Source organism: Martes martes (assembly GCF_963455335.1).
Source record: "Martes martes genome assembly, chromosome: X".
NCBI lineage: Eukaryota > Metazoa > Chordata > Mammalia > Carnivora > Mustelidae > Martes > Martes martes.
In genome coordinates, this window is record NC_137897.1 from 92031195 (window position 1) to 92052829 (window position 21635).

General features: G+C 52.1%; 1 protein-coding gene across 1 annotated transcript in view; it reads left to right on the top strand.

Moving 5' to 3' along the window:
• The first annotated feature begins 228 nt into the window (after positions 1 to 228).
• Positions 229 to 21635, top strand: part of LONRF3 (LON peptidase N-terminal domain and ring finger 3) — a 39249-nt gene continuing 17842 nt past the window's right edge. Inside the window, exons 1-5 of the mRNA XM_080795568.1 lie at positions 229 to 1004; positions 1092 to 1219; positions 4169 to 4287; positions 14306 to 14570; positions 15358 to 15451. Coding sequence (XP_080651694.1) covers positions 346 to 1004; positions 1092 to 1219; positions 4169 to 4287; positions 14306 to 14570; positions 15358 to 15451 — 1265 coding nt within the window. The 5' untranslated portion in view covers positions 229 to 345. The remainder of the gene's footprint in view (positions 1005 to 1091; positions 1220 to 4168; positions 4288 to 14305; positions 14571 to 15357; positions 15452 to 21635) is intronic.

Genomic DNA, 21635 nt, shown 5'->3' on the forward strand with positions numbered 1-21635 from the left:
AACAGCCTCAAAAAGACGCCAAGAAAAGCGAAGCCAAAAGAAGCAATCGCAACACTGTTACAAAACTGGTTTTGTAACAATTTCCCTGCTGCCGGCCAATGAGCGGCGTGGCGGTGCGTCACGTGGTACTGTTTTATATAACACTTCGCTGAGACAGGACAGTTATCAGTCCGCGCGGGGCGGCCGGCGTGGTGCTCGCGAAGGCGCGGCAGCGAGCGGCGCACGGCAGCGCGGCGGTGGCTGTCCGAATTCTCTTCAGTCCCTGCTCTGGGCCTCCGGCCCCTAGACGCCTCTTCCCTGCGCGCCTGTCTCTCTCTCTCTATAGATTCACTTCAGACCGGACAGATGCTGAGCGTGTCCGCCGAGCTCGGCGGCAACAACTTAGAACTGGCGGAGCCGGCGGCATCCTCGGCCCGCGCCGACATGGGCCCCCAGCCGGGGGCGGCTATGGAAGGCTCCGCACCTTTGGCCGCTCGGGAGCCGGAGCCGGAGGAGCCGCCTCCGAGTCCCTCGACCCCCGAGTACAAAGTCCTGCTCGAGCAGGCTGACGCCCTGGCGTCCGGGGGCCGCCTCCGGGAAGCCTTCGAGGTGTACCGACAGCTCTCCGAGCGGCAGCAGCTGGTGGCCGAGCAGCTGGAACAACTGGTGCGCTGCCTGGCCCAGAACGTCCCGCAGGGCGAGGCGCTGCCGCCAGCGCCCCCGGACGGGAGCGGGGCGGCGAGCCGTGAGGCGGCGGCGGGAGAGGCAGGGGCGCCAGCGGCCGCGGCGGCCGACGCCGCCACCGAGGTGTGGGACGGCTTCAAATGCAGGAAGTGCCATGGGTTTCTGTCAGACCCCGTGTCCTTGTCGTGCGGCCACACCTTCTGTAAGCTGTGCCTGGAGCGCGGGCGGGCAGCCGACCGGCGCTGCGCCCTGTGCGGAGTCAAGCTCTCGGCGCTGATGGTGGCCGCCGGGCGGGCGCGCGCGGTCCGGCGAGTGGAGCCGCAGGCGGCGTCCGACGCCGCGCAACCGCCGCCGCCGCCGCCGCCGCCACCGCCGCCTCCGCCGCCGCCGCCACCGCCGCCGCCGCTACGGGTCAACGTGGTGCTCAGCGGCCTCCTGGGCAAGTTGTTCCCCGGCCCCGCACGGGCGTCGCAACTCCGGCACGAGGGCAACCGGCTGTACCGCGAGCACCAGGTGGAGGCGGCGTTGCTCAAGTACAACGAGGCGGTGCGCTTAGGTGAGTCCGCGGCGTCGCGGGGCCCGGCCGGGCGGGGGGAAGGAACGCGGCGGGGAGTTGGGGGGCGGCCCGCGGCCCGGGGGGGGGCGCGGGGGACCATTGGTGGGTGGTGGGGGGGGAAACGGGCCGTGACTGGTGTGGGGGAAGTGTGTCTGGAGTTCGGACTCTGACTTGGTCTGGGTCGCTACCTATTTCTCGCCCTTTCTCTGTGTCCCTGTCTGTCCCTGTCGCTCTTTGTCTTTTTCTGTGTCTCTCCGTGGCTTGGATTCCCGAGTCTCTCCGTCAGCTTTTGTCTGGGTCACCGTATCTCTGTCTCTTTCGCGGGCCTTTCGCATCTTTGTGTCCCCCCTCCTTCCCCCCCCCGCCCCGTTCCTTGCGTCGGGTCGCGCGGCGCCTGAGTCTGTCCCTCCGCCCTCTCCCTCCGCGCGCCGGGGCTCCTCTTGCACCTGCCCGCACCTTCCCCGCGGGCGGAGGAACTTCTCAGCCTGCTCACACTGGCGCCGGGGCCGACCCGCGACGTTCGGTCGGCACGGGCGTCTGCGGCTAGCGCTTGGGCCCGGGGTCGCCGCGATGGCGGGAATCGGCCCTTCCGGGGCCGCGGCTCCCGGTGGGGTGGGTCCGCCGTGGAATTAGGTCAGGAGAGCACTGGTTGCATAAGGGCCGCGAGCGGCCCGGGCCGGGCGGCCCCTCCTCCGCGCGGGCGGGATTGTGTAACGGCTGAGGTAACCGAAGTGGGCCACGCTCGCCTCGGAAACCATCCCGCGAGCGTGTGCGGGGGGAGGGGAGCGTTCGCGCCCCGCTGCCCTGTGACTCATTGTCACCGCTTCCTATCACACGATCCTCGGCTGAAATAGATGCCCCCCCACTCCGCCCGCCCGCCGCCTGCGCCCTCTCCTCGCACCCCTACCCCGCCAACCCGGCGGGCGACCGGGCGGCGCAACTGCTCGGGAATTCCCGGGACCGCGGGCTGGCCACGGAGGGGGGCGCGTCTCGGTCCCCTGCTGCCGCGCGCTGCGGGAGGACGGACGGGTGGGCTCGGCGGCTTCAAGGGCAAAGTGGGGAGCCCCACGGCTCTGGCCGCACCGGGGCGCCCGAGCTCCCTCGAGGAGCCGCTCCCGCCGACCCTCCGCGTCCCGACCCAGGAAGTGGCTGCCGAGCCGCGGGCGGGTAGTGCCCAGCTCAGGCCAGTTGCGCGGAGCTCGGCCGGGGCGGGGCGCGGCGTCCAGCGAAGCGAGCTGCGGAGGAGGCGGCAGGGCCGGGCTGGCGGGGCTCTGAAGATCCCAGGGTGCCCTGAGCCCAACTCCGACGGGTGGAGGCGGGGGAGGGGTTGAGGCTCCACGTGTTGACTCGCTACCCGAATTTGCAACAGGTAGTAGGGGAGGGGGAGGAGCGCGGGCTGGCGGTGCAAGGTTGCCAGGCGAGGTAGTGACCCCCCCCCCCAACGCACATCCTGTGCGCAGGCAAGGCGCGGTGGGAGCCGGCACGGGGCTGGCGAGTGCCACGGATCAAAAGGGATGGCATACTCTAAACTCCGCTAACGTCTGGACGGCAGGTAATGGGGACCCAAGGAAGTCCTCTGCACGGCCCTGGGGAAAAATCCCGCGAACTGTGTTGGAGCCCAGTCCCTGGGCAGGAGCGGGCAACCTGGAGACAAGGGAGGTCACTTAAACCCAGGTCTCCAAGGGAGGTTCCATTCTTTTTAGCCATACCTCAAGGGCCAGGAAAGCCCCTTCCCGCTGTCTTCTTCCCCCTTTGTTGCTGCCACCGCTTTTCCACTGGGAGTTTCTTCCTTCACCTCTGTTAATCTGAGCTGTCAGGGTGAAAAAAATCGTGACAGCCTTACCTTTTTAAGAGGTAAGGGGCCTCCCCAGCAGGTGAGTGTCTCTGTGCTAAAAGATGGCCAGTGTCCCCTTATTATTCTGTGTAGTGCACACTCTCCAGAAAAAGGAACATGTCCCCCGCCCCAACTTCAACACTTCCAAGGTCTGACCCTCTAGCTGTATGATTTGGAGCAGATGCCTTCTGCTCCCCGGGCTTGATTTTCCTCATCTGAAGAATGGGTTGATTGAACCAGGCAATCTCTAAAGGCCTGTCCAGCCCTGGCATCTAGCGATTCAAATTGTTAGTGAGAGCCAAGCTCGCTTCATTCCCAGCAGCCTTGTTCAGGTTCACTCACATTTGGCCATCTAATGAGAGGACAAAGCCTTGCAAGTGCATTCAGAGAACTTCATAGGCACTGGGCTTGGTAGACAGAGGTGTTGCTAATGTCATGAGTAGACTAACCTGGACTTGTCTTCCTGGTGGGCAGGCTGGGGGTCACATCTGGCCACCTCCCTTTCTCTCTTCCCTGGCCTGTTTCCTCGTGGGTGATACCTCCCTCAGAAGCCAGGCTGCCCGGGGGTAGCCATGTATAGCCGCGATGGAGGGGGCCAGGGTTGCCCCATGTCAGAGCGGCTAATGCACCACTGACCCCACAGGCCCACTAAAGAACCACTTGAGAAAGAAGCAAAAATCACTTCTTTATGGGGTGCTTGGATGGCTCAGTTGGTTAAGCGTCTGACTCCTGATTTCAGCTCAGGTCATGATATCAGGGTTATAAGATGGAGACCTGGGTGTGGAGCCTGCTTGGGATTCTCTCTCTCCCTCTCCCACTGCTCCTCTTCTCTCTGTCAAAATAAATAAATGAATGAACGAATAAATGAAAGTAAACATACTTAAAAAATAATTTCTGTATAGTTGGGAAAGCTCAGACCCAGAGTGGCTGGGGAGCAGGGCTGTTGTGGCAGGCAGGGCAACATCAGGGCTGGAAACGGAGCCTAAACCTTTGGACCCCCAGTAGAAAAATCCTAGATAACTTGCCATTTGCTCAAGATCCATTCTCAGTAGAGGACTTAGGTTTTTGCCCTGGGACCACTAATGAGAGCTTTTTTTTTCTCCTCATTCTGGCAGCTCCAAATGACCACTTGCTTTATAGCAACCGGTCTCAAATTTATTTCACCTTGGAGTCTCATGAGGACGCGCTGCATGATGCAGAAATAGCATGTAAGCTCCGCCCACTGGGTTTCAAGGTGAGTGGAATGGGAGGGCTGGGAATGGGCTGTGCTATAGACAGGAATTGGCAGGAACGGCTGCCTTCTTGAGGGTTTGGGGCACTAGAGCTCAAGCAGAGCAGGGAAAAGGCTCTGCTAAGGAGCTGGGGATCCCTTGGCAAAGGGTGACTCAGAGGTCTGCAAGGGAACTGGATTCTTCCCCAGTTTACTTCTTCACCTGATGACCTGCTGAGCAGCTTAGGCTTTGTGACTCTTAGCACATGCACTTGGCAGTCAGACCGCCTGCGTTTATGCCCCAGCTCTGCTCCTACCAGCTGTGTGGCCCTGGGCAAATTACTTAACTTCTCTGTGCCTCATCTCCTCATCTGTAAAATGGGGGGGGGGGTATTTAAAGCACCTACTTAACAGGGTCCTTCATGAGGATTACATGAGCTAATATATGTAAGATGCCTAGAACAATGCCTGGCACATAGCATTATATGGTCTGTCATTTTCAGGGACAGTAGAAAGAGGAACGTGAGAGAAGTATTGCTGGCTGGTTGTGTTATTTCGAGTCCTTCATATAATCAGCCTGCTGGTATCCCCAAACATCTAGGTCACACGAAGGGTGGTCAGAGAAAGGCTAGGCACCTCTCAGGATGCTAGGATGCAAAGTGTCACTTTCTGCATCTCTGGCCTCAGGACTGGCCCTTAGCCACGTGTCCATATTTTGTTTAGGAGATTAGGTTTGAGCCTGGGCTCTACTACTTGCAAGTTAAGTTGCCATGGGGAAGTCGCTTCACTCTCTGGACCCCAGGGGTCCTGGGTTGCAAAGCACTGCTATTGCTGTCTCCCCAGTTGCCTCCTGGGGAATGTGGTGTGAGGGTCACAGGTGAGTGTGATCGACAGGCCATTCTGGGTGCTCTGCCGTTTGCTGGGCCTTAGTGCAGTGTTCTCTTTATACAGCCCCCAGGATACCACCTCGAAACCCACCTTACCCAGGTTCTGATCTGTGATCCTTATCTGAATCCCATGGGGCCAGAAGTGTTCAGGGTCCAGAATATTTCTGATTTCAGAAAGACCACATACTAGGTGGCACCCTCTGGGAGCTCTGGACAACATCCCACAATCATACACACTAATATTTCTGCTGTACCTTACATGAAAATTCACACTAAATGAGATAAAAACTATGACGTATTCTATATCATATATATTTGCCACCTAATGACTTTTGACTCTGAGCTTGTGAAACTTTGGACTATCAGACTGTTTCTGGAACTGGGAACCTCAGATAAAGCATTTGTGGATCTGCGCACTGGGCCATTAGTATCAGAGTGAAGCTCTTATGTACTTTGATGAGAAGGTTTTCATGGGTTATGGCGGAGTAGTATGTGCTCCTTCCCAAGGAACAGATTTAGGGTTTACTAAAAGTCACCAGTGTCTGACCCAAAGGAGCTTCAGTGAGAACATACCATGCTTTATAGCAGTGCAGGTCAGGAAGCTGCCTGGGGGTGAGACTTCCCTTGCAGCTTCTTCTGCTCCCACCCTAAACCTGGGGCCTAAGGGCGGGAGTCTTCATAGTACAGTGGGAAGCAGGGCTAAGAAGTAGCGGACCATTTCAGATGAAATGGGAAAAGTGACTTCCCCAGTGAAATCAGAGTTGGTGAGAGTTGTAAACCGGAGTTTCATTTCCCCAAAGTGCTGGGGTAAGCAGAGAGGCAGTGCAGAGAACAAATGGTATTGTCTTGAGGGTTGAGAGAAGATTTGAACTGATCCATATGATTCAAAACCAGCCCGTACCCTGATTTGCATACTTCTCACCATTTCTGTGTGCAGTGCCCCTAGGGGCGGGGTATACCTCCTGCGGCCCTAGTGCAGACAGTCCAGCCAGGTGCGGTGGTATTCCAACATATCCTGCAGGTGGCACAGCTCTCAGTGGGTAGGCTGGCTGTCCCGAGCAAGTGGAATATGTGGGTTGCTATTTGGTATGATTGGAGGGGTCCTAGAGGCCTCTCGGGTCTCCCAACACTTATCCCCTCTAGCTGTCCTGAAATGTCATACAAGCCTTTCTCCAGGGGCCCCTGGTAAACGGTGCTGGGAGGAGCAATGAAGGAAGCCATCATTGTATCATCATACCCAAGTATCAGCCAAGATTAGGCTCCAGGAAGAGGGTGGGGGCACAGGGGAGGGCCTCAAGAGGTTTGGAGCAGAGGCCACAGCTCAAGAAGGCAGATCCCTGCCTGCGGAGCCTGTAGCCAGACAAGAGCCAGAGGACACCACCCCAGGGTCTGTAGAAGCATGTTAGGAGGGGAAGCTGGGAGTGCCCAGCAGGTGCAACCTGGATCATTTTCTTCTTTAAGTTAGACTCGGGGTCAGCCATAGAGGCAAGGGAGTGGGGAGCAGGCCCCCAAGGGGCACCCTAGATGACTCAAGAGCAACGCCCTCCCGGCCAAGTTGCAACGGCCACCTGTCCCAAGGCATGGAGAGAATGTTGCCATGTTGCCATCTTTCCACCTCTTTTCTTGTTCCTCCCTCTTCCCCAGGATGCTCTTCTGCTACCTCAAGACTTTCTCTGCTGGGACAGTTGGGCGGGGACCTCGGAGAGCCCTAAAACTTCTTTATACTTTTTTTTTTTAAGATTTGTCTATTTATTAGAGAGAGAGAGTGCACACATGCAAGGCAGGGGGAAGGGGCAGAGGGAGAGAATGTTCTAGCAGACTCCCACCAAGTGGGGAAACTGACGCAGGGCTAGATCTCACAGGCCAGGAGATCAGGACCTGAGCCGAATCCAAGAGTCAGATGCTTAACCAACTGAGCCACCCAGGTGCCCCCAAATCTTCTTTATACTTTTTAAAGGTGTGGGAAGGGAACAGAAGTGAGCTGAGCCCACAGGAGGGAAAGCATTTGCTCAGTCTCTGGTTGGCCCTCTGAAGGGAAATCAGCTTTGTGGGGAAGAGCATTCTGGGGGTCCTACACCTCAGTTCTAGTTCCAGCTTTGCCACTAACTATACCTTGAGGTCTTGGGGAGGTCATGTCCTTTCCTTGGGCCTCTTCTGAGAAATGATCAGCAAGTATAGGCAATCATTCAGCCAGTAATGTGGACTAGGTCTTTGCTTGACAGACTAGTTAATAGAAAGGCCTATCTGGGTGGCTTCTGGAAGCTGGATAGTATGTGCTTAAATGAGGGTTCTTGCTATGTTTGGCAGTGCCCCCACTACAACAGTGGGGCAGCAGGGAGATCATATGGCACAGTGGTTAAGAAACTGGACTTTGGTATCAGCCAGTCCCAGACTTAAATCCTGAGTCCACAATTTACTAGCTGTACTACCTTTGGGCAAGTTACTTTTCTGGGTCTCTGTTTCATCTGTAAAATGGGCTTCAGAACATTTGCCTACATGATAGGGCTATAGAGAAGGCAGTCCTTCTAAAACCCTTCACACAGTAATGACTACTCATTAAGTGTTCGGCTAGGGTCAATAAGTCGGTAGGTGAATAAGAACAGGATTGAATGCTAATGTTTTCTTCCAGGCACACTTCAGAAAAGCACAAGCCTTAGCCACCTTAGGCAAGGTGGAGGAAGCACTAAGGGAGTTTCTGTATTGTGTGTCCCTGGATGGAAAGAACAAAAGAGCAAGATCTGAAGCCCAGAGGGTGAGTTGAGATGATGTCAGGTCCAGCTGCCCAGTGGGCTCCCACTTCTCTGTCTTCTCCAAGGAGGGAAGTGAGGGAACTGCCATCCCTGGCATTTAGGGCCCTGAGTGGGTGGCTCCCTTGGTTAAGGGGGCAGGAAGGAGACACAAGAGCCAATTGCCTAGAAACACCATCCTCTTGGCATGTGCAATCCAATGGAGCTGTTCCCGCATTTTTGGAGTAGCCTCCGAGGAATACTCTTGCTTCTTCGAGTCAGGGTCTGGGTTGTTAGTAGGAAAACCACCAAAAGTAAACCAGACAAGTTAACATGGGGGTGGCGGCTCACTGATGGGGATCTGGCTGTTGATAGAGAGGTCAGGGCTGCGGGACTGCCCGGAGTTGTAGAACTTTGCTTTGGCCGAGTCACAGCTTCATCAGCCCCACAGGGTGACCTCCTCGCCAGGAATGCTGGTCACCATCTCCCCTGCTATATGCAGAACTCCAGCCTTCAGCCTTCGCTAGAAATACAACATACACTGTCTCACGAATGTAAGTCAGGGACCATGACGATATAATCCAAGCCGTCATTCCAATTCTTGAATCCCCGGAGAATGTGGTGGTTTTGTTTCGTTTTGTTAATTCATGAAACGTTAGCCCTGCTGAAGGGCTCAAGCGTCCCCAGCTCGGGGAGCGCAGTGCTTTCTGTTCCACAGTGTGCTTTCACGGTGGGGCTAACTGGCCCGGAAGTCGGATGCTGAGAGTCAGTGGTGGCCTCTGCCCTCCTTGTGCCCCTCCCCCTGTCCACCACCTGTCTCAAGTGCCTCTGTCCCAGCGAGGTTTGGCAGAGCCGTGGGTAAAGAAAGGGAGCAAGAGAAGGATTGCTTTCCTAAGGTTCCAGAAAGGAATCTTTAGCAACATCAGTGAACTAGAAGCTGAGCTCTGGAGGTTGTGCCTCGCACAGATTTCTTCTCTGGAAGGTTGCTTTGACCTGGTTTGGGAAAGTGGACAAGGTGTCCTTGAGAGGAGTACTGGTGGCCGAGAATTGCTCCAGGCTGTGAATCTTAAGTGTGGTCCATGGTGTAAATAATAATAATAACACCTAACATTTATGTAGCATTTCCAGTGCACCAGGCACTATGCTAGGGCTTTCTGTGGAGGATGTAATTTGACCCCCACAGCATCCCTATGAGGTTAGCTGCTGTTACTTATCCCCACGTTACCGAGGAGATAGATGAGGAAGCTGAGGCTTGATGACTTCCCGAGATCATGCAGCTGGTGATTGCTGAAAAGGCATGTAAACCCAACTCCATCTGCTTCCAGGGTCTGCCTTCTTAGCCATTCCACCATTCTTCCGTCCCAGGAGGACATGCCAGGGGGCTTGGCGCTCACTGCTGGGATGGGGTGGAGAGTAGCAGTGGGACCATCTGGTTCTGGGGGTGGGGGATGGCCAAAGGTTGGTTAGAAGAATCTTGACTTTGGGGGCAGAGCGTGCAAAAGCCAACAGAGGCAGGTGTCAGATCCAGGGGCAAGTGGTCTCTTTACTCCTGTTCATCCATTTCCTACTTGGCCTGAGAGGCTCTGGTGTCATCAGCTGGGTCGACCTCTCTCGCCAGCCACTTTTATAGACCTGCTAGTGTCACTTCCACAACCGTCTGACGGGATAGGGGCAAGTGCCATGCTAAGCTCTGGAGATCCAAAGAGGCATAAGCCACAGTCTTGGTCCTCAAGGACCTTCCAACCCCGCATGTGTTATACAGTGCACTAAAAATGCCAGACAACACAAGGGTGCATATGCCCATGATGAGTGTCCTGGAGGTCTGAAGCGGGGTGGAGAATTTAGAGGCGAATTTCCACTGACTGCGATGAGGCCATGGCAGCCGTATACAAACCCCGAGGGCCCTCGGCCGTTCTTACTTACTGTACCGTTCCAGTTTCAGGGTTGAAGATTTGACAAAGTTGGTCCAGGTTCACTCGGCAGGAATCGGCTCCCTTAGGCACTCCCAGGCCTAGGTTTCTTTTTAGTGTTTGTTTTTACCTCGGATTCTTTTTTTCCCCTTCTTGACCCATTCGGGTCTTTCTAAGGCTGACACTGAAGTGGAAATGACTTTCATTCGTGTGGAATGATTATTCTCACTCAGCGTTGACCCCAACTTTTGTTTCCCAAAGCCTCTGGGAAGGTCTAGAATGCGGTCTTAGGTAGTGAAGGGAAGAAGTGAAGTGCTGTTGCTGTTTCTGCCTTGTCTCCTTCAATTTCTCCCCTCTGCCCCCTTCCCACCCCCCTCCATGCTCTGCCCTTTTAACCTTGTCCCTTGGGATGCTGTGCGGCTGCTACTGAAGAGCACCACGCTCTCTTTTCAAAAGTTCTTCTCTCAGTTCTGGTTAGTTAACACACACTGTTACATCAGTTCCAGGTGTACAACACAGTGACTCAACACTTGCATACATCAGCCGGTGCTCCTCCCGGCAAGCCAGCCCCGTGCTCTTTGGGTGAGAATCCTAGGGACACTGCTTCAGAAGTGGTTGGTCCTCTGGGCCCCTCAGGAGGGCTTCGGAAGGCCAGCTCTGCTTCCTGGGGAGGAGGGGCCTCTGAAAGCTGGCATCGGTGGCCCGGGGCACTGTGAGTACCTCCCCACCTCACTCCTTTAGCGACAGCTTCCACCTGGGAAGTGGGTTTCCCAGAGCTGGAAGGAAACTGCGATCCGTCTGAAGACTTGGGACTTGAATGCTTGGCCTCTGCCTAGGCCCTGGGATGGATAAGTGTCTTAATTCAATTCTATCCGGGATGATGAGTATGTACTAGACATGGTCATGGGCCTCCAGGAGCTGGCCACCTGGTTAGAGAGAAAGACTCAGGTGTGTGGCAGGATCTGAGACTCGGGCAAGACCGAGCAGTGTAAGGCGCTCCGTTATGGTGCAGCAGAGAGCACGAACGGACCAGTGACATCAGGGGGCCCGAGCTGAGGCACTGGAGCTGGCGCTGGACACTGAGCAGGCTTTGGCTCTGTGGGAAGTGCTGACATCTCAAAGAACCTCATGAAGGCACTGCTAGGGGCCAGCAAGAGGACAAATTAAACCGGACAGAGTTTGGTTGGAGTCTCTGTCAGCCTCCCTTGATCAGTTCATACCCTGTTCCCCTGAGCAAGGGTGTGGAGCATCCTTTAGTGGGTCTCCAGACACCGCAGCGGCTGCCCAGTGGTAAACACTTCCATGTGTGCTGGAAGCCAAGTGAGCTGCTCTCTTGTGTTTCGTGTTACATACAGTATGTCCACGCGTCTGTCTGTAACCTGTGCTGGCACAGGGGAGAATCGAAGCAAGAATGCGGGCAGCTCGTGGGGAAGCCTGCACTAAAACACATATCCTTGACTCCCAGACCCTGCTGGGTCTTCTGTGTCTTCACCTGCCACCTCCCCCGCTCCCCACCTTCTCCAACCGCAAGGGAAACTGGCCCCAGACAGGAGCCTGCGTGCCTCCAGTACTTGAAGTTACCCAGCAGTCTCTGCACAGTGAAGGCCAGAATGGGGGAGGAGAGGCTGGGTTCGGCTCTTCCCACCACTTCACTGTGGAAGGGATTAAAGGTCCAAGGAGGGTGGTCCGAGGAGGAGGAGGCAGAATGGGCTGGTAGGGGGAAGACATGGAGGAACCTAGAAGATGTGTGTAGGCTTCTACCCACGGGGCTGCTACGGACGGGACTGCAGGTCCCCCCATGTTGTTTGCCTCCTGCCTTCACCTCTCTGTGTCTTTCCTCCTAGATAGGTCTTGAATTCCCACTGCAGCTATTTCTATGGAATGGTAGCATGGGAGTGATGGCTCTTAACTTGGCTAGGGTGACAAAGTCATCTGTGATGCCTTTTTGAGATCCAGATTCTAGGGCCACACTTCAGACCTGGGGGAGCCAGGCGTGGGAACTTGGAACCTGGGGTGTTCATTAGCTCCCCAGGTAGCTCTGGCGCACGCCAAACTGAGGCCCCCTGCCCTGGTACGTTGGGGTCTCTGGTTCCAGGCTGCTTCCCTGGAGTTTCACCCTGCGAGCTGTGTCCCCTGCCCCTGTCTCCCCCTCCCCCACCCCCACCACCCAAGCACCTGTAGAAACTTAAGCAGTGAAGTCTTCTGTTTTATGTCACAGCTTCTCCTTAGTTTCTTTTCACCATCAGTCCCGGGGGACTCTCAGGAACATTTTCCCGATATCCTGAAGTTGTTGGCACATCACCCTAGATTAAAGGAACACGTAGAATCAATGGCTACTGAAGGCACCAGTCATAATCTACCAAAGTTGTCACAGGTAAAACTCAACTCACCCAGCTCGCTCGCGATGCTTCGTTTGGCTGTTGTGTGGGCAAACGTGGGAGTGAGCCCTACCTCTCCTTCGGTTCCTGAGAAGGAAGAAATGGATTCACTAGTGGTTGTGTTCTTTGCTAGAAGGTTATTTCTTACAGATAAAACCGGATTTCAGGCACGGTCCCGGCGGGGGGGGGTTGGTTTTATTACCTTCATTTTTTCAGTTCTTGGTCAGATCCAGCTGAGAGAGAGATTTGACAGAAGGAAAAAGGAGTTGGCCCGCTTCCCCTGGAACCATTCAATCCAGACGGCTTTATCAGCTTAGGGGCGGAGCCTGGGAAGAGGCCTAACAACCCCTCCTTTCCTGCTTTTTTTGTTTGTTCAAGCTGCTGGTCTTTGAGCACCAGCTGAGCTCCCTGTGCAAAGACAACCCCATTTGGGTTGTGGAGGTAATTTTATATCCCCCCACGGAGTCTTACACATCAGTAGACTTCCAGGACGTAGTCGTAGCTGGGAAGAGGAAAGCAATTTGGGAAGAGTTAAGTCCCTGGGAGGAAGATGGGTATTTGTGCCCATCTTTGGGAACAAGAAAACAGAACCACAGAGAGATGGGCTCTAGGCCCTGGCTTTCTCAGCAGAGAGTAAGTGGGCAGAAGCTGGGGCTCAGAAGTCCGGACTTGAAGACAGAATTTAGCCCTGAAAACCTAGGCACCTTGAGGCAATGGTCTCCCTCCCCCCACCCCCCACCCCCGCCCTGATCCGTGCCATGTGTTCTTCCCCTGTGGGGAAGCCCTGTGATCTCCACGGCTTCTTGGGTTCTCTGACAGGCAGGAAACTTACATTTTTCCCTGCTTCTTTCCCCGCTCTTGAGAAGGAATAAGATGCAGGCATGCCTGACTTAAGAAAACAAAAACAAAAAACGGGGCAGAACCGAGTATCTTCAGAAGTCAGAGAACACCTAGTGCATTTCAGTAATGTTTGAGATCATCAGTAGATGACTGAGAACGCTAATAGTTGCCCGAAGAAGTGCCTGGAGTGACTTCTCACTGCAGCTCAATCAGAAGTGAGGGAGAATAGCACCCCTGGCTTTCCAGGGTGAGCCAGTTGTGGGGAAAGGGGAATTGGGCTTCCACATAAACTTTGCATTGCAAAGCAGTGTTCTCCCGTGTGGACAGTGCGCGGGGCTTAGAGAAAGTGGAGGGTGCCGCACGGCTCTGGGGCTGCTGATCCCCCGATCTCCCCAGGTTAGAGACTGAGAAAACCCATATCCTTTTTCTCCTCATCTCACCCTTTTCTCCCGACTATACACTCCCCATTTTCCGTCTGTCTACCATTTGGAGGTGCCAGGGGTTGAAGGGAAAGAAAACAACATGAGCATTTTGGGACCTGCGGACTATGGATTTAGAGCAGAGTTCAGGGTTCGCCAGATAAATCTGCAAACACCTTGTCACTGGATTTATTTCTAGATCCATTTTCAAATGCCCTCTCCTGGACGAAAAGTCTTGAAAAGGCTAGAGACATTATTGGTCGTTTTGCCAAGTGACTTGTCTCTTTTTCAGACATCTCACTCAAAATCTAGTCAAAAGAGTAGTTTGTCTTTTGGCTAGTATGACACGGAGTTCTTTTGACTGGTATAACGCAGAGCTCTGGAACCCAAGGGAACTCCGCAGGCCTGTGAACACACCTGTGCCAAAGCCTTAGCGAAAGTCCTTTTGGAGGTGGGGCTCTCAGATGGCCTGAAGTGGCAGAGAGAGCGGCAGGAGATTGGGTGATAGGATCCACGCTCATTGCGTGCCTTGGTTTCCCTCAGGTGGTAACTGGGGAAAGATTTGGCCAGGAGAGGGGCAGGTACCCCACTCTCTATCTGTCCCCTTCCCCCACAGCCCAAGGTGTCTGTCCTCTACGCGCTTTTCTGTCCTTGCCTAGGGAAGTTCTTCCGTTTCACCCAGGCCCGGCATGCCTTCTTTGCCGATGCTGTGTGGTTGGAAGTAGGAAGTATGTCTTCTGACTGCCCCCCACCCCAGTTAAGCCGTGTGTCCACTCAGCGATCAGGGCTCCGTAGTTTTCTCTCTGTCCCCAGTCAGTAGCAGTGTCAGAGGACGATGCTGGTCCTAAGGTGATACTGACATTTGGCTCTTTCTCCGTCCAGGACAACCCGGAGCTCCCACGCTGTTCTAGTCAGGAGGAAGCAGCGGCGGGGGGAGACCGCGGCAGCCTGGCAAACCCAGTTAAAGTAGAGGGGGAGGGGAAGCAAGGCGACCAGAAAGGCCAGGCAGGAGACAAGGCGGAGAAGGGGGACGCGGCCTCTGCAGAAGCTGCCTCCACCAAGGCTGGCAAATGCCACGAAAAGAAAAGGAAGCATTGTCCAATTGAAACCCGAGACCCAGAGGTGCCTGCGAAAGCCTCGAAGCCAGGTACTGACTCTCCCCAGGGAGAAAGGGGCTTGGAGGGGGCAGGGCCGGGACTCACAGGCATCTGGGTCACTTAGCCTCCATGGGGGGCTCGGCGGGCTCCGCCGACTCTGGGTGTGCGGCCCAGCTCTGGCACTGAGCTGTGCCAACTCGGGGTGCCGTGAGGCCTTTGAAAGAGCCCACATGGTTGTTAGCACACTGTTGGGGTTCACTAATAAGGAAAAGCCAAGGCATAAGGTCAGGGCCCGCATCAACTACTGACACCTCACGCCCTTGGTGGTGTCGCCTCTTTCCAGGCCCACCTGCCCCTACCCTCGTCTCCATTCTAGGAATGGAGGCACGGGGTGGTGTGACCAGGCCTTTCCCTCCTTCCTCCCAGCTGGGTGCCCAGCGGTAGGCATCAGAAGCGGCAGCCGCAGCCTCGTGTCTTTCTGAGACAGGCTGCCGGGGCCGGGATTCAGTACCAGCCTTGAAGACCTGGCTCAGGCCATGGGATTGCCGTTGCTGCTGCTGCTGTTGAGTGAGGTGCCTGCTGCACTGGAGTCAAGTCCCCAGGGCTCTTGGATATTCCCAGACTCACATTTTTCTTCCTGTGGGGCTGCGGGAAACCTCCCGGAGCCTCTTTCTGGGTATCCCACTCCTGGTGGCTCGGGTGGCCACTGCATCTACCCTCTGGGAGGCAGGGTGAGAGCGGCAAGCTTGAAACACCCATGGGGTTCTCTTGCCTCAGAAGTGCTGTCTGTGAAAGTAAGGTTGGTCCATCTCTGACTTACTGCTTTCTAAATCACAGATCCTCCGGCTGAGCAGGGGGCCGAGGCTGCTGTCAGTGCTCCACTGCCATCTTTTGTGGATGCGTCTGACCTTGAATGCGCCCTGTGTATGAGGTATGTGATGGGGGCTATCACTTATTGCCCGAGGCTGCTTCTTCTGGGGAGTCCGGACCTTTGGGCTAGTGACCTATTGTTCGGTTGGTTAGCACGGAAAAGCATGGTTTTAACAGAATGAAAATCACGCTGTTGTTAGTCACGTGGGCTAGCTTGTGTCCCTTACAGCTTACAGGTTATATTCCCTACACTCCTGACTTGGAGATACCTAAAGAGTGGGAAGGAAATGGTCTACTCAGATCTCACAGACTCAGGGCCACACTCTGAATGTCTTTGGTTTGGCCTTCATGGGATTTTTTTATTTTTTTGGTTGTTGTTAAATGTGAATGTTTAGAGAGAGGACAGATACTCTCCAGTTGGCCATGGTTCCTCCCTCTCTCAATTGCCTGTGTCTCATATTTGCATTATTTTCCTGGTACCTTGTAGGTATTTGAGTTCATGACCCTGGAACCAATCTCACCTACTAGATCAAGATCCCAAAGCTCAAGGGCTAATGTCAATGCCATAGGCCTGTTCTTTGGAAGCCAAATGGAGGGCCTGACTGGTTTTCGTTTTGAACAATATCAGTAGCAGGCATGTACTACTTGGCCAGGCATCCCTTCTATACCCAGTGGGGAAGCAAGTTATCCACACACCTGCCCACCGCCCTCGGGAAAAAGGAAGCTGGTACAAGCTTGGGCTGTGTGAAAAAAAGGACTTTAGTTTGGTTCCTTTCACAGCTGTGACTTCGTGGCTACAAGGAGGCGCTCCAAAGCCAGATGGCCTCGGCTTGAACCCTGGCTCTGCCACTTACTGGCTGTTTGACCTAGAGCAAGTGATTTTTCTCTGCCACCGTGTTCTCATCAGTAAAATAGAGAAGAGTAGTACCCAGCCTATGAGGTTGTTATGATTAATCGAGAGAATCTATTTAAAACACACTTAGAGTAGTGCCTGACATAGTAAATACTCCATGTATGTTAACTCTTTTTCTAGACCAGAGATTCTTTAAGCCCACGGACCCCTGAGGAAGTTCTTTGTATGGATTCTAAAAGATCTGTGAATTCCCTGAAGTTGTATGTAAAAATGTGTATGTGTGTGTGTGTGTGAGAGAGAGAGAGAGAGAGTGTGTGTGTGTGTGTGTGTGTATGTATGTGTGTTTCCAAAGGTCCACAGATTTCGGTAGATTCTCAAAAGTACTTTTTTTTTTTTTTTCCAAAATAGCATTAAAAGAAGGCTGAGACATTTGCATAAAAGTTATTAAGATGGTTGACCCAAGAGATGTTAAGAAAAGTCCGGTGGTCTACCACACAGTGGGATCCAGCCCCCCAAGGATCCTGGGGTGTTTTCTTGCCCTTTGCAAGCACTTATGCCTTCCATAACAATCATGTGCTTTTGTATTTGAGAGGACTTTTACCGTACGCATAAAAATGAGTAAGGAGCCCATTACCTGGACATGTACTTTTTCTTCCTCTTAAAAATAGTTGAATTAGGGGCGTCTGGGTGGCTCAGTGGGTTGGGCCTCTGCCTTCGGCTTGGGTCGTGATCTCAGGGTCCTGGGATCGAGCCCCACATCGGGATCTCTGCTCAGTGGGGAGCCTGCTTCCTCCTCTCTGTCTCTCTGCCTGCCTCTCTGCTTGCTTGTGATCTCTGTCTGTCAAATGAATAAATAAAATCTTAAAAAAAATCGAATTGTCAGATTTGCTTCTGAGCTCGGGCAGACCTGAAAATGAACTGTTCGGCAGATGAATACGGCAGCACTGAAAGAAAGCCTTCCAGATACAATCGGGGAGTTTTAGGTGGAGTAGATGTGAGTGGGGTGGGTCATGTAACCAGTTCCCTTCGACCATCTCCCCGTCCCCCTCACAACAAAGCGTCAGGTGGGTCACGGAGGAGCCAGGATACGAGGCAGAATGTCTGCTTCCAAGCAGAGAAGGGGGCCTCCGCCATCATTCCTCTAAGCCACAGTCTTTAAGGTGTCAGACTTTGCTAGACTTGGTTTAGCTTGTTCAGAAAGTCCAGGTCTTTGCTGGATGTATCCTCCTTAATACTCCTCCCAACATCCAGCCAACGCAAAATCAAACACACAGACTCATCCTGTTTGTGTTTTTGCTGAGGGCTCAGAATCCTGAGGTTGGAGTTCTTTTGTTCTGTTTCCTCTGCTTTCTCCCTTTCATCTTGTTTGTCCCTGATCTCAACAGGGGGCTTCAGAGAAGGGTTAGAAATTTGCTCCAAGAAATAAACACGGAGAGGATAAGACCCCCTTCTGGTTTGCTCACCCTGAGCTTAAAAGCCATTATTTCCCTTATCCTGCCCCTCTGTTCTAAATGAGACTTCAAAACAAAAGCCCATCTTTGTCTGGGGTAGCTGTAGTATAGGCCGGTAACTTTTAAGGGGACCCCAGCTGCTTCAGAGTGCAGAGGAACCCACCAAGTCCCGAGAGCTTTTCTGGCCTCAAGGCTCTTAACTGTAGCCCTTGGGACACCTGGGTGGCTCAGTCAGTTAAACATCTGCCTTCAGCTCAGGTCATGATCCCAGGGTCCTGGGATCGAGCCCCATGTAGGCTCCCCACTCAGCGGGGAGTCTGCCTCTCTCTCTCTCTCCCTCTGCCCTCCCCCCCACTTGTGTTCTTTCCTTCTCTCTCAAATAAATAAATAAAACCTTAAAAAAAAACTATAGCCCTGGGTCAGAAGCATGTAGTTCCCCTCCCAACAGGGTTTATCTGTAAGGCAGAAATCAAATGTTGACAGAAGCTGTTTCATATGCATGCTTTGTTTGAATACAGTCTTGGCAAAGTTCCTGTTTCCACCTCTCTAGTGATTTTTTTCCTTTTTATTGTCATTAGGATTTTTGTCAGGTTCTATTATGACCCTCATGTGTCTTTGGGGGAGAGGGTGTCTAAGGGTTGAGATATTTTCAAACCATCTACTGGGTCGTGAAACTAGACATTTGTACCTCCTCTACGAGTTTCTAGAATGAAATCCAGTCCCGTGGCACTGCATTAGTAGAAGACAAGTTGGAGTGCGAAGTTCATCCGACTTTAGAGGGAAACTCAGGGCTGCTTGTACATCTTGCAGGGAAAAGGGTGGAAAAAGTGAATGGGATAAGAATTGGAGCGTGCCGTAATGAGACACTTTCCTGTCTCCCAAGTCCCCCTGGCTGGATTGGGAGAGCTCTGTTGAGGGAAGTTGTTTCCTAATTCCAACCCCTCAAGAACTCGGCCCCCCAGTCTTTCGTGACTGGAAACCCCTTGAGATTTAGCCAGCTGGAATCTCTCACCACGGGGTCCCCCCTCTGGGGCTGTTGTGGAACATCGCCTTTGGGGTGACAAGGATATTTTGAGATGTGGAACAAGAATGCTTGATATCTGAACCAGTTACCTAATGGCCCAGTGACCTCTTTGTCGATTGAAATGAAAACTTTGTATTTAACCTAGTTTTAGCTACTCAAATAGCTGGGTGTTAGAGTCCGCCCCACCATCTCTTTCCTTCCTTCCCTCTTTCTTTCTCTTTCTCCACCCCCCTCCTTCTCATTCCCTCTTTGCTCTCCTTTGATAGCAGCAAAAGAACACAATACAAGGATGTAACTGGTGGGAAAAGATAGCTATTTCTAGACAAGCCAAGCATTTTATCCGGGCTGACATGTAACTGAAAGCATTTATTATTACTATTGTTTACTCCACCACTGTGACAATGTAAAATGCTTTCTTGTGAGAAAATCTGACTCTACTCTGATTTATAAATGTCTCCCTCAAGTGTTTCCTGCAATCATTACCTAGTGGTAAATGAAATGGAGAGGACTTCAAGAATATACCTATTTCTAGCTCTATCTCTATATATAGAGATCTCTCTCTCTCTGTCTCTCTCTCTCTGGAGTGGGGAGACAGAGAACTGTGTTGTCGGTATGTCTACACACGGATGGATGATGTTTGTTCTAGATATAGGTGTGCACGCTGTTGCCGCTGTGTCATATAGTGGAGAAGGAAGATGAGCTGGGGAACAAGGTGTGACTTCACACCCCAAGCCCTGCTACCTCCTAGCTAGCTGTGTGACCTTGGGCAAGTCGCTTAACCTGAGTCTTAATTTCCTCAGTAGTAATAGATGAAGTTAATTTATTTGAAAAACAGTATTACACACACCAAGAACAGCAAGAGAAATATACTTCCTCTGTCTCTTGTCACTTTACTCCATCATCCTTCGGAGGGAGCAGAGTAGCCCCGAATATAGAAGCGACTTGAGTCTTAAAAGGTGGTATATTCTGAGCATCTGAACTTTGAATTATTTCAAAACAGTCATTACACAGTGTCTGTTGGCAGCCTTCTCGTCTGCGACCACTCAGCTCAGGGGCATTTTAATCACAGTTCTTGCTGAGAGTTGCTGTTTCCTTTTGGGTCTGTTTCGTTCATCTGCTCATTAAATGTCAGTATTTACTGCAGTGAATTAGCCAGCGATGCCACTGCTGTTTTACAAAAGGCCTGATTTTGAAGTTCTCAGGAAAAAACAGTTCAGCAGGTACAGCTTCCTCAATCATCATCATCATTAGTGTCATTGACTAAGGTGTAACAAATTTTCAGATTCATAGGACTCGAATTACTGGGGAAGTGAGACTTTCTGGATTTGGCTGCTCCAGGAGCTCACAGCAACGGTTTCCAAATCCGCCTGCAAATCACACTTGTGAGAAACATTCTAAATTGTGAAACACACATGGTGGAAAAGTACATAAAATTAAAATTGTACTCTTTTAACAAAATTCTTTAGAGAGGATACTCGTACAGTCCTTCTCAGTTCAAGAAATAAAACGTGGCCAGGACCCCCACAAGCCTCCTTTGGGCCACTTCTGAATCACAGCTCCTTGCCCCTTGCCCACTGAAGCCACTGTCTTTCTTGATTTTTTCTCTCTTCTTTTTTAAAAATAGTTTTACCCCCCACCCATGTATGCATCTCTAAACGGTATAATTTAGTTCTACCTATTTCTAAAACACTTTTATAAATTGAACTATCCAGATCATATTTCTTTTTGTTCTGGCTTCTTTTCCACAGTATTAAGGTTTATTCACGTTACTGCGTACTGGTGACGTTTGTTCATTTTCATTCATGTATAGTGGCCCATTGTATGAATCTACCACAGTTTCTTCCTCTGTTCTATTTCAGAAGGATATTTGGGTTGTTTCTAGTTTGGAGCTGTTATGGACAACATTGCTACGAGAAGTTTCTATGTATGCTGGTGCATATAAATCTTTGCCCATCTTGATTGGGTTATCTCTCTTTTTCTTACTGACTTCTAGGAGCTTTATGTATGTTGCAGACACAAGCCCCCCGTTAGTCATGTGTGCTACAAATACCTTCCCCCACTTGTGGCTTGCCTTTTTGCTCTCTTCATGGCATCTTTTAATGAACTTGCAAGTTCTTTGTTTTAATGCAATGAAACTTATCAATCTTTTCACTTACACTTAGTGGCATTTTTTTTTCTTGTGCATGTTTTGCCTAAGAAATCTTTTTTCTTTTACCTTGAGGTCATCAAGATATTCTGCTATGTCTTCTAAAAGCTTCACTGTTTCACATTTACCTTTACAGCCCACATGAAAGTGATTGTTGTGTGTGGTGTGAGAACAGCCCAACTTCATTTCCCCATACAGACAGCCCGCTATCCCAAATAGCATTTATTGAGAATGCTACTCATGTACTGAAAATCCCCCCTCTGCTTTGAAGTGCCACAGTTGTCATAAATCAAGAATCTGGGTCTGGGTCTATTTCTGGGCTTTCTAGTCTATTTACGGATTTGTCCTTGTGCTAGCCCTATACTGTTTTAATCACTACTGCTTTATAATAAGGTCTGATGTCTGGTAGAGCCAGTCCTCCCACAGTGCTGCCCTTAGAAGTGTCTTCGGTCCTCTTGACCCTTTGCCTTGCCTTATACCATTTAGAAATCCACTTGTCAAGTCAAAACAAACATCTGAAATAAGCCACCGGGATTTTTATCAGGATTAATTAGGTCTTCTTTACTTCCTTTCAGTGAGGTATTTATAGTTCTTTCCATCAGAGGTCTTGTACAGCTTTTGTTGGATTTCTTCCTGGACACTTGATTTCTAAATGTGACTGTAAATGTGACCTTTTTAAAAATGTGTTTTCTTGTGTTTTTTGCTGGTGTATAGAATACAGTTGTGTGTGTATGTATATTTATTAACATCCTTGTTAATACTGTAAATTCT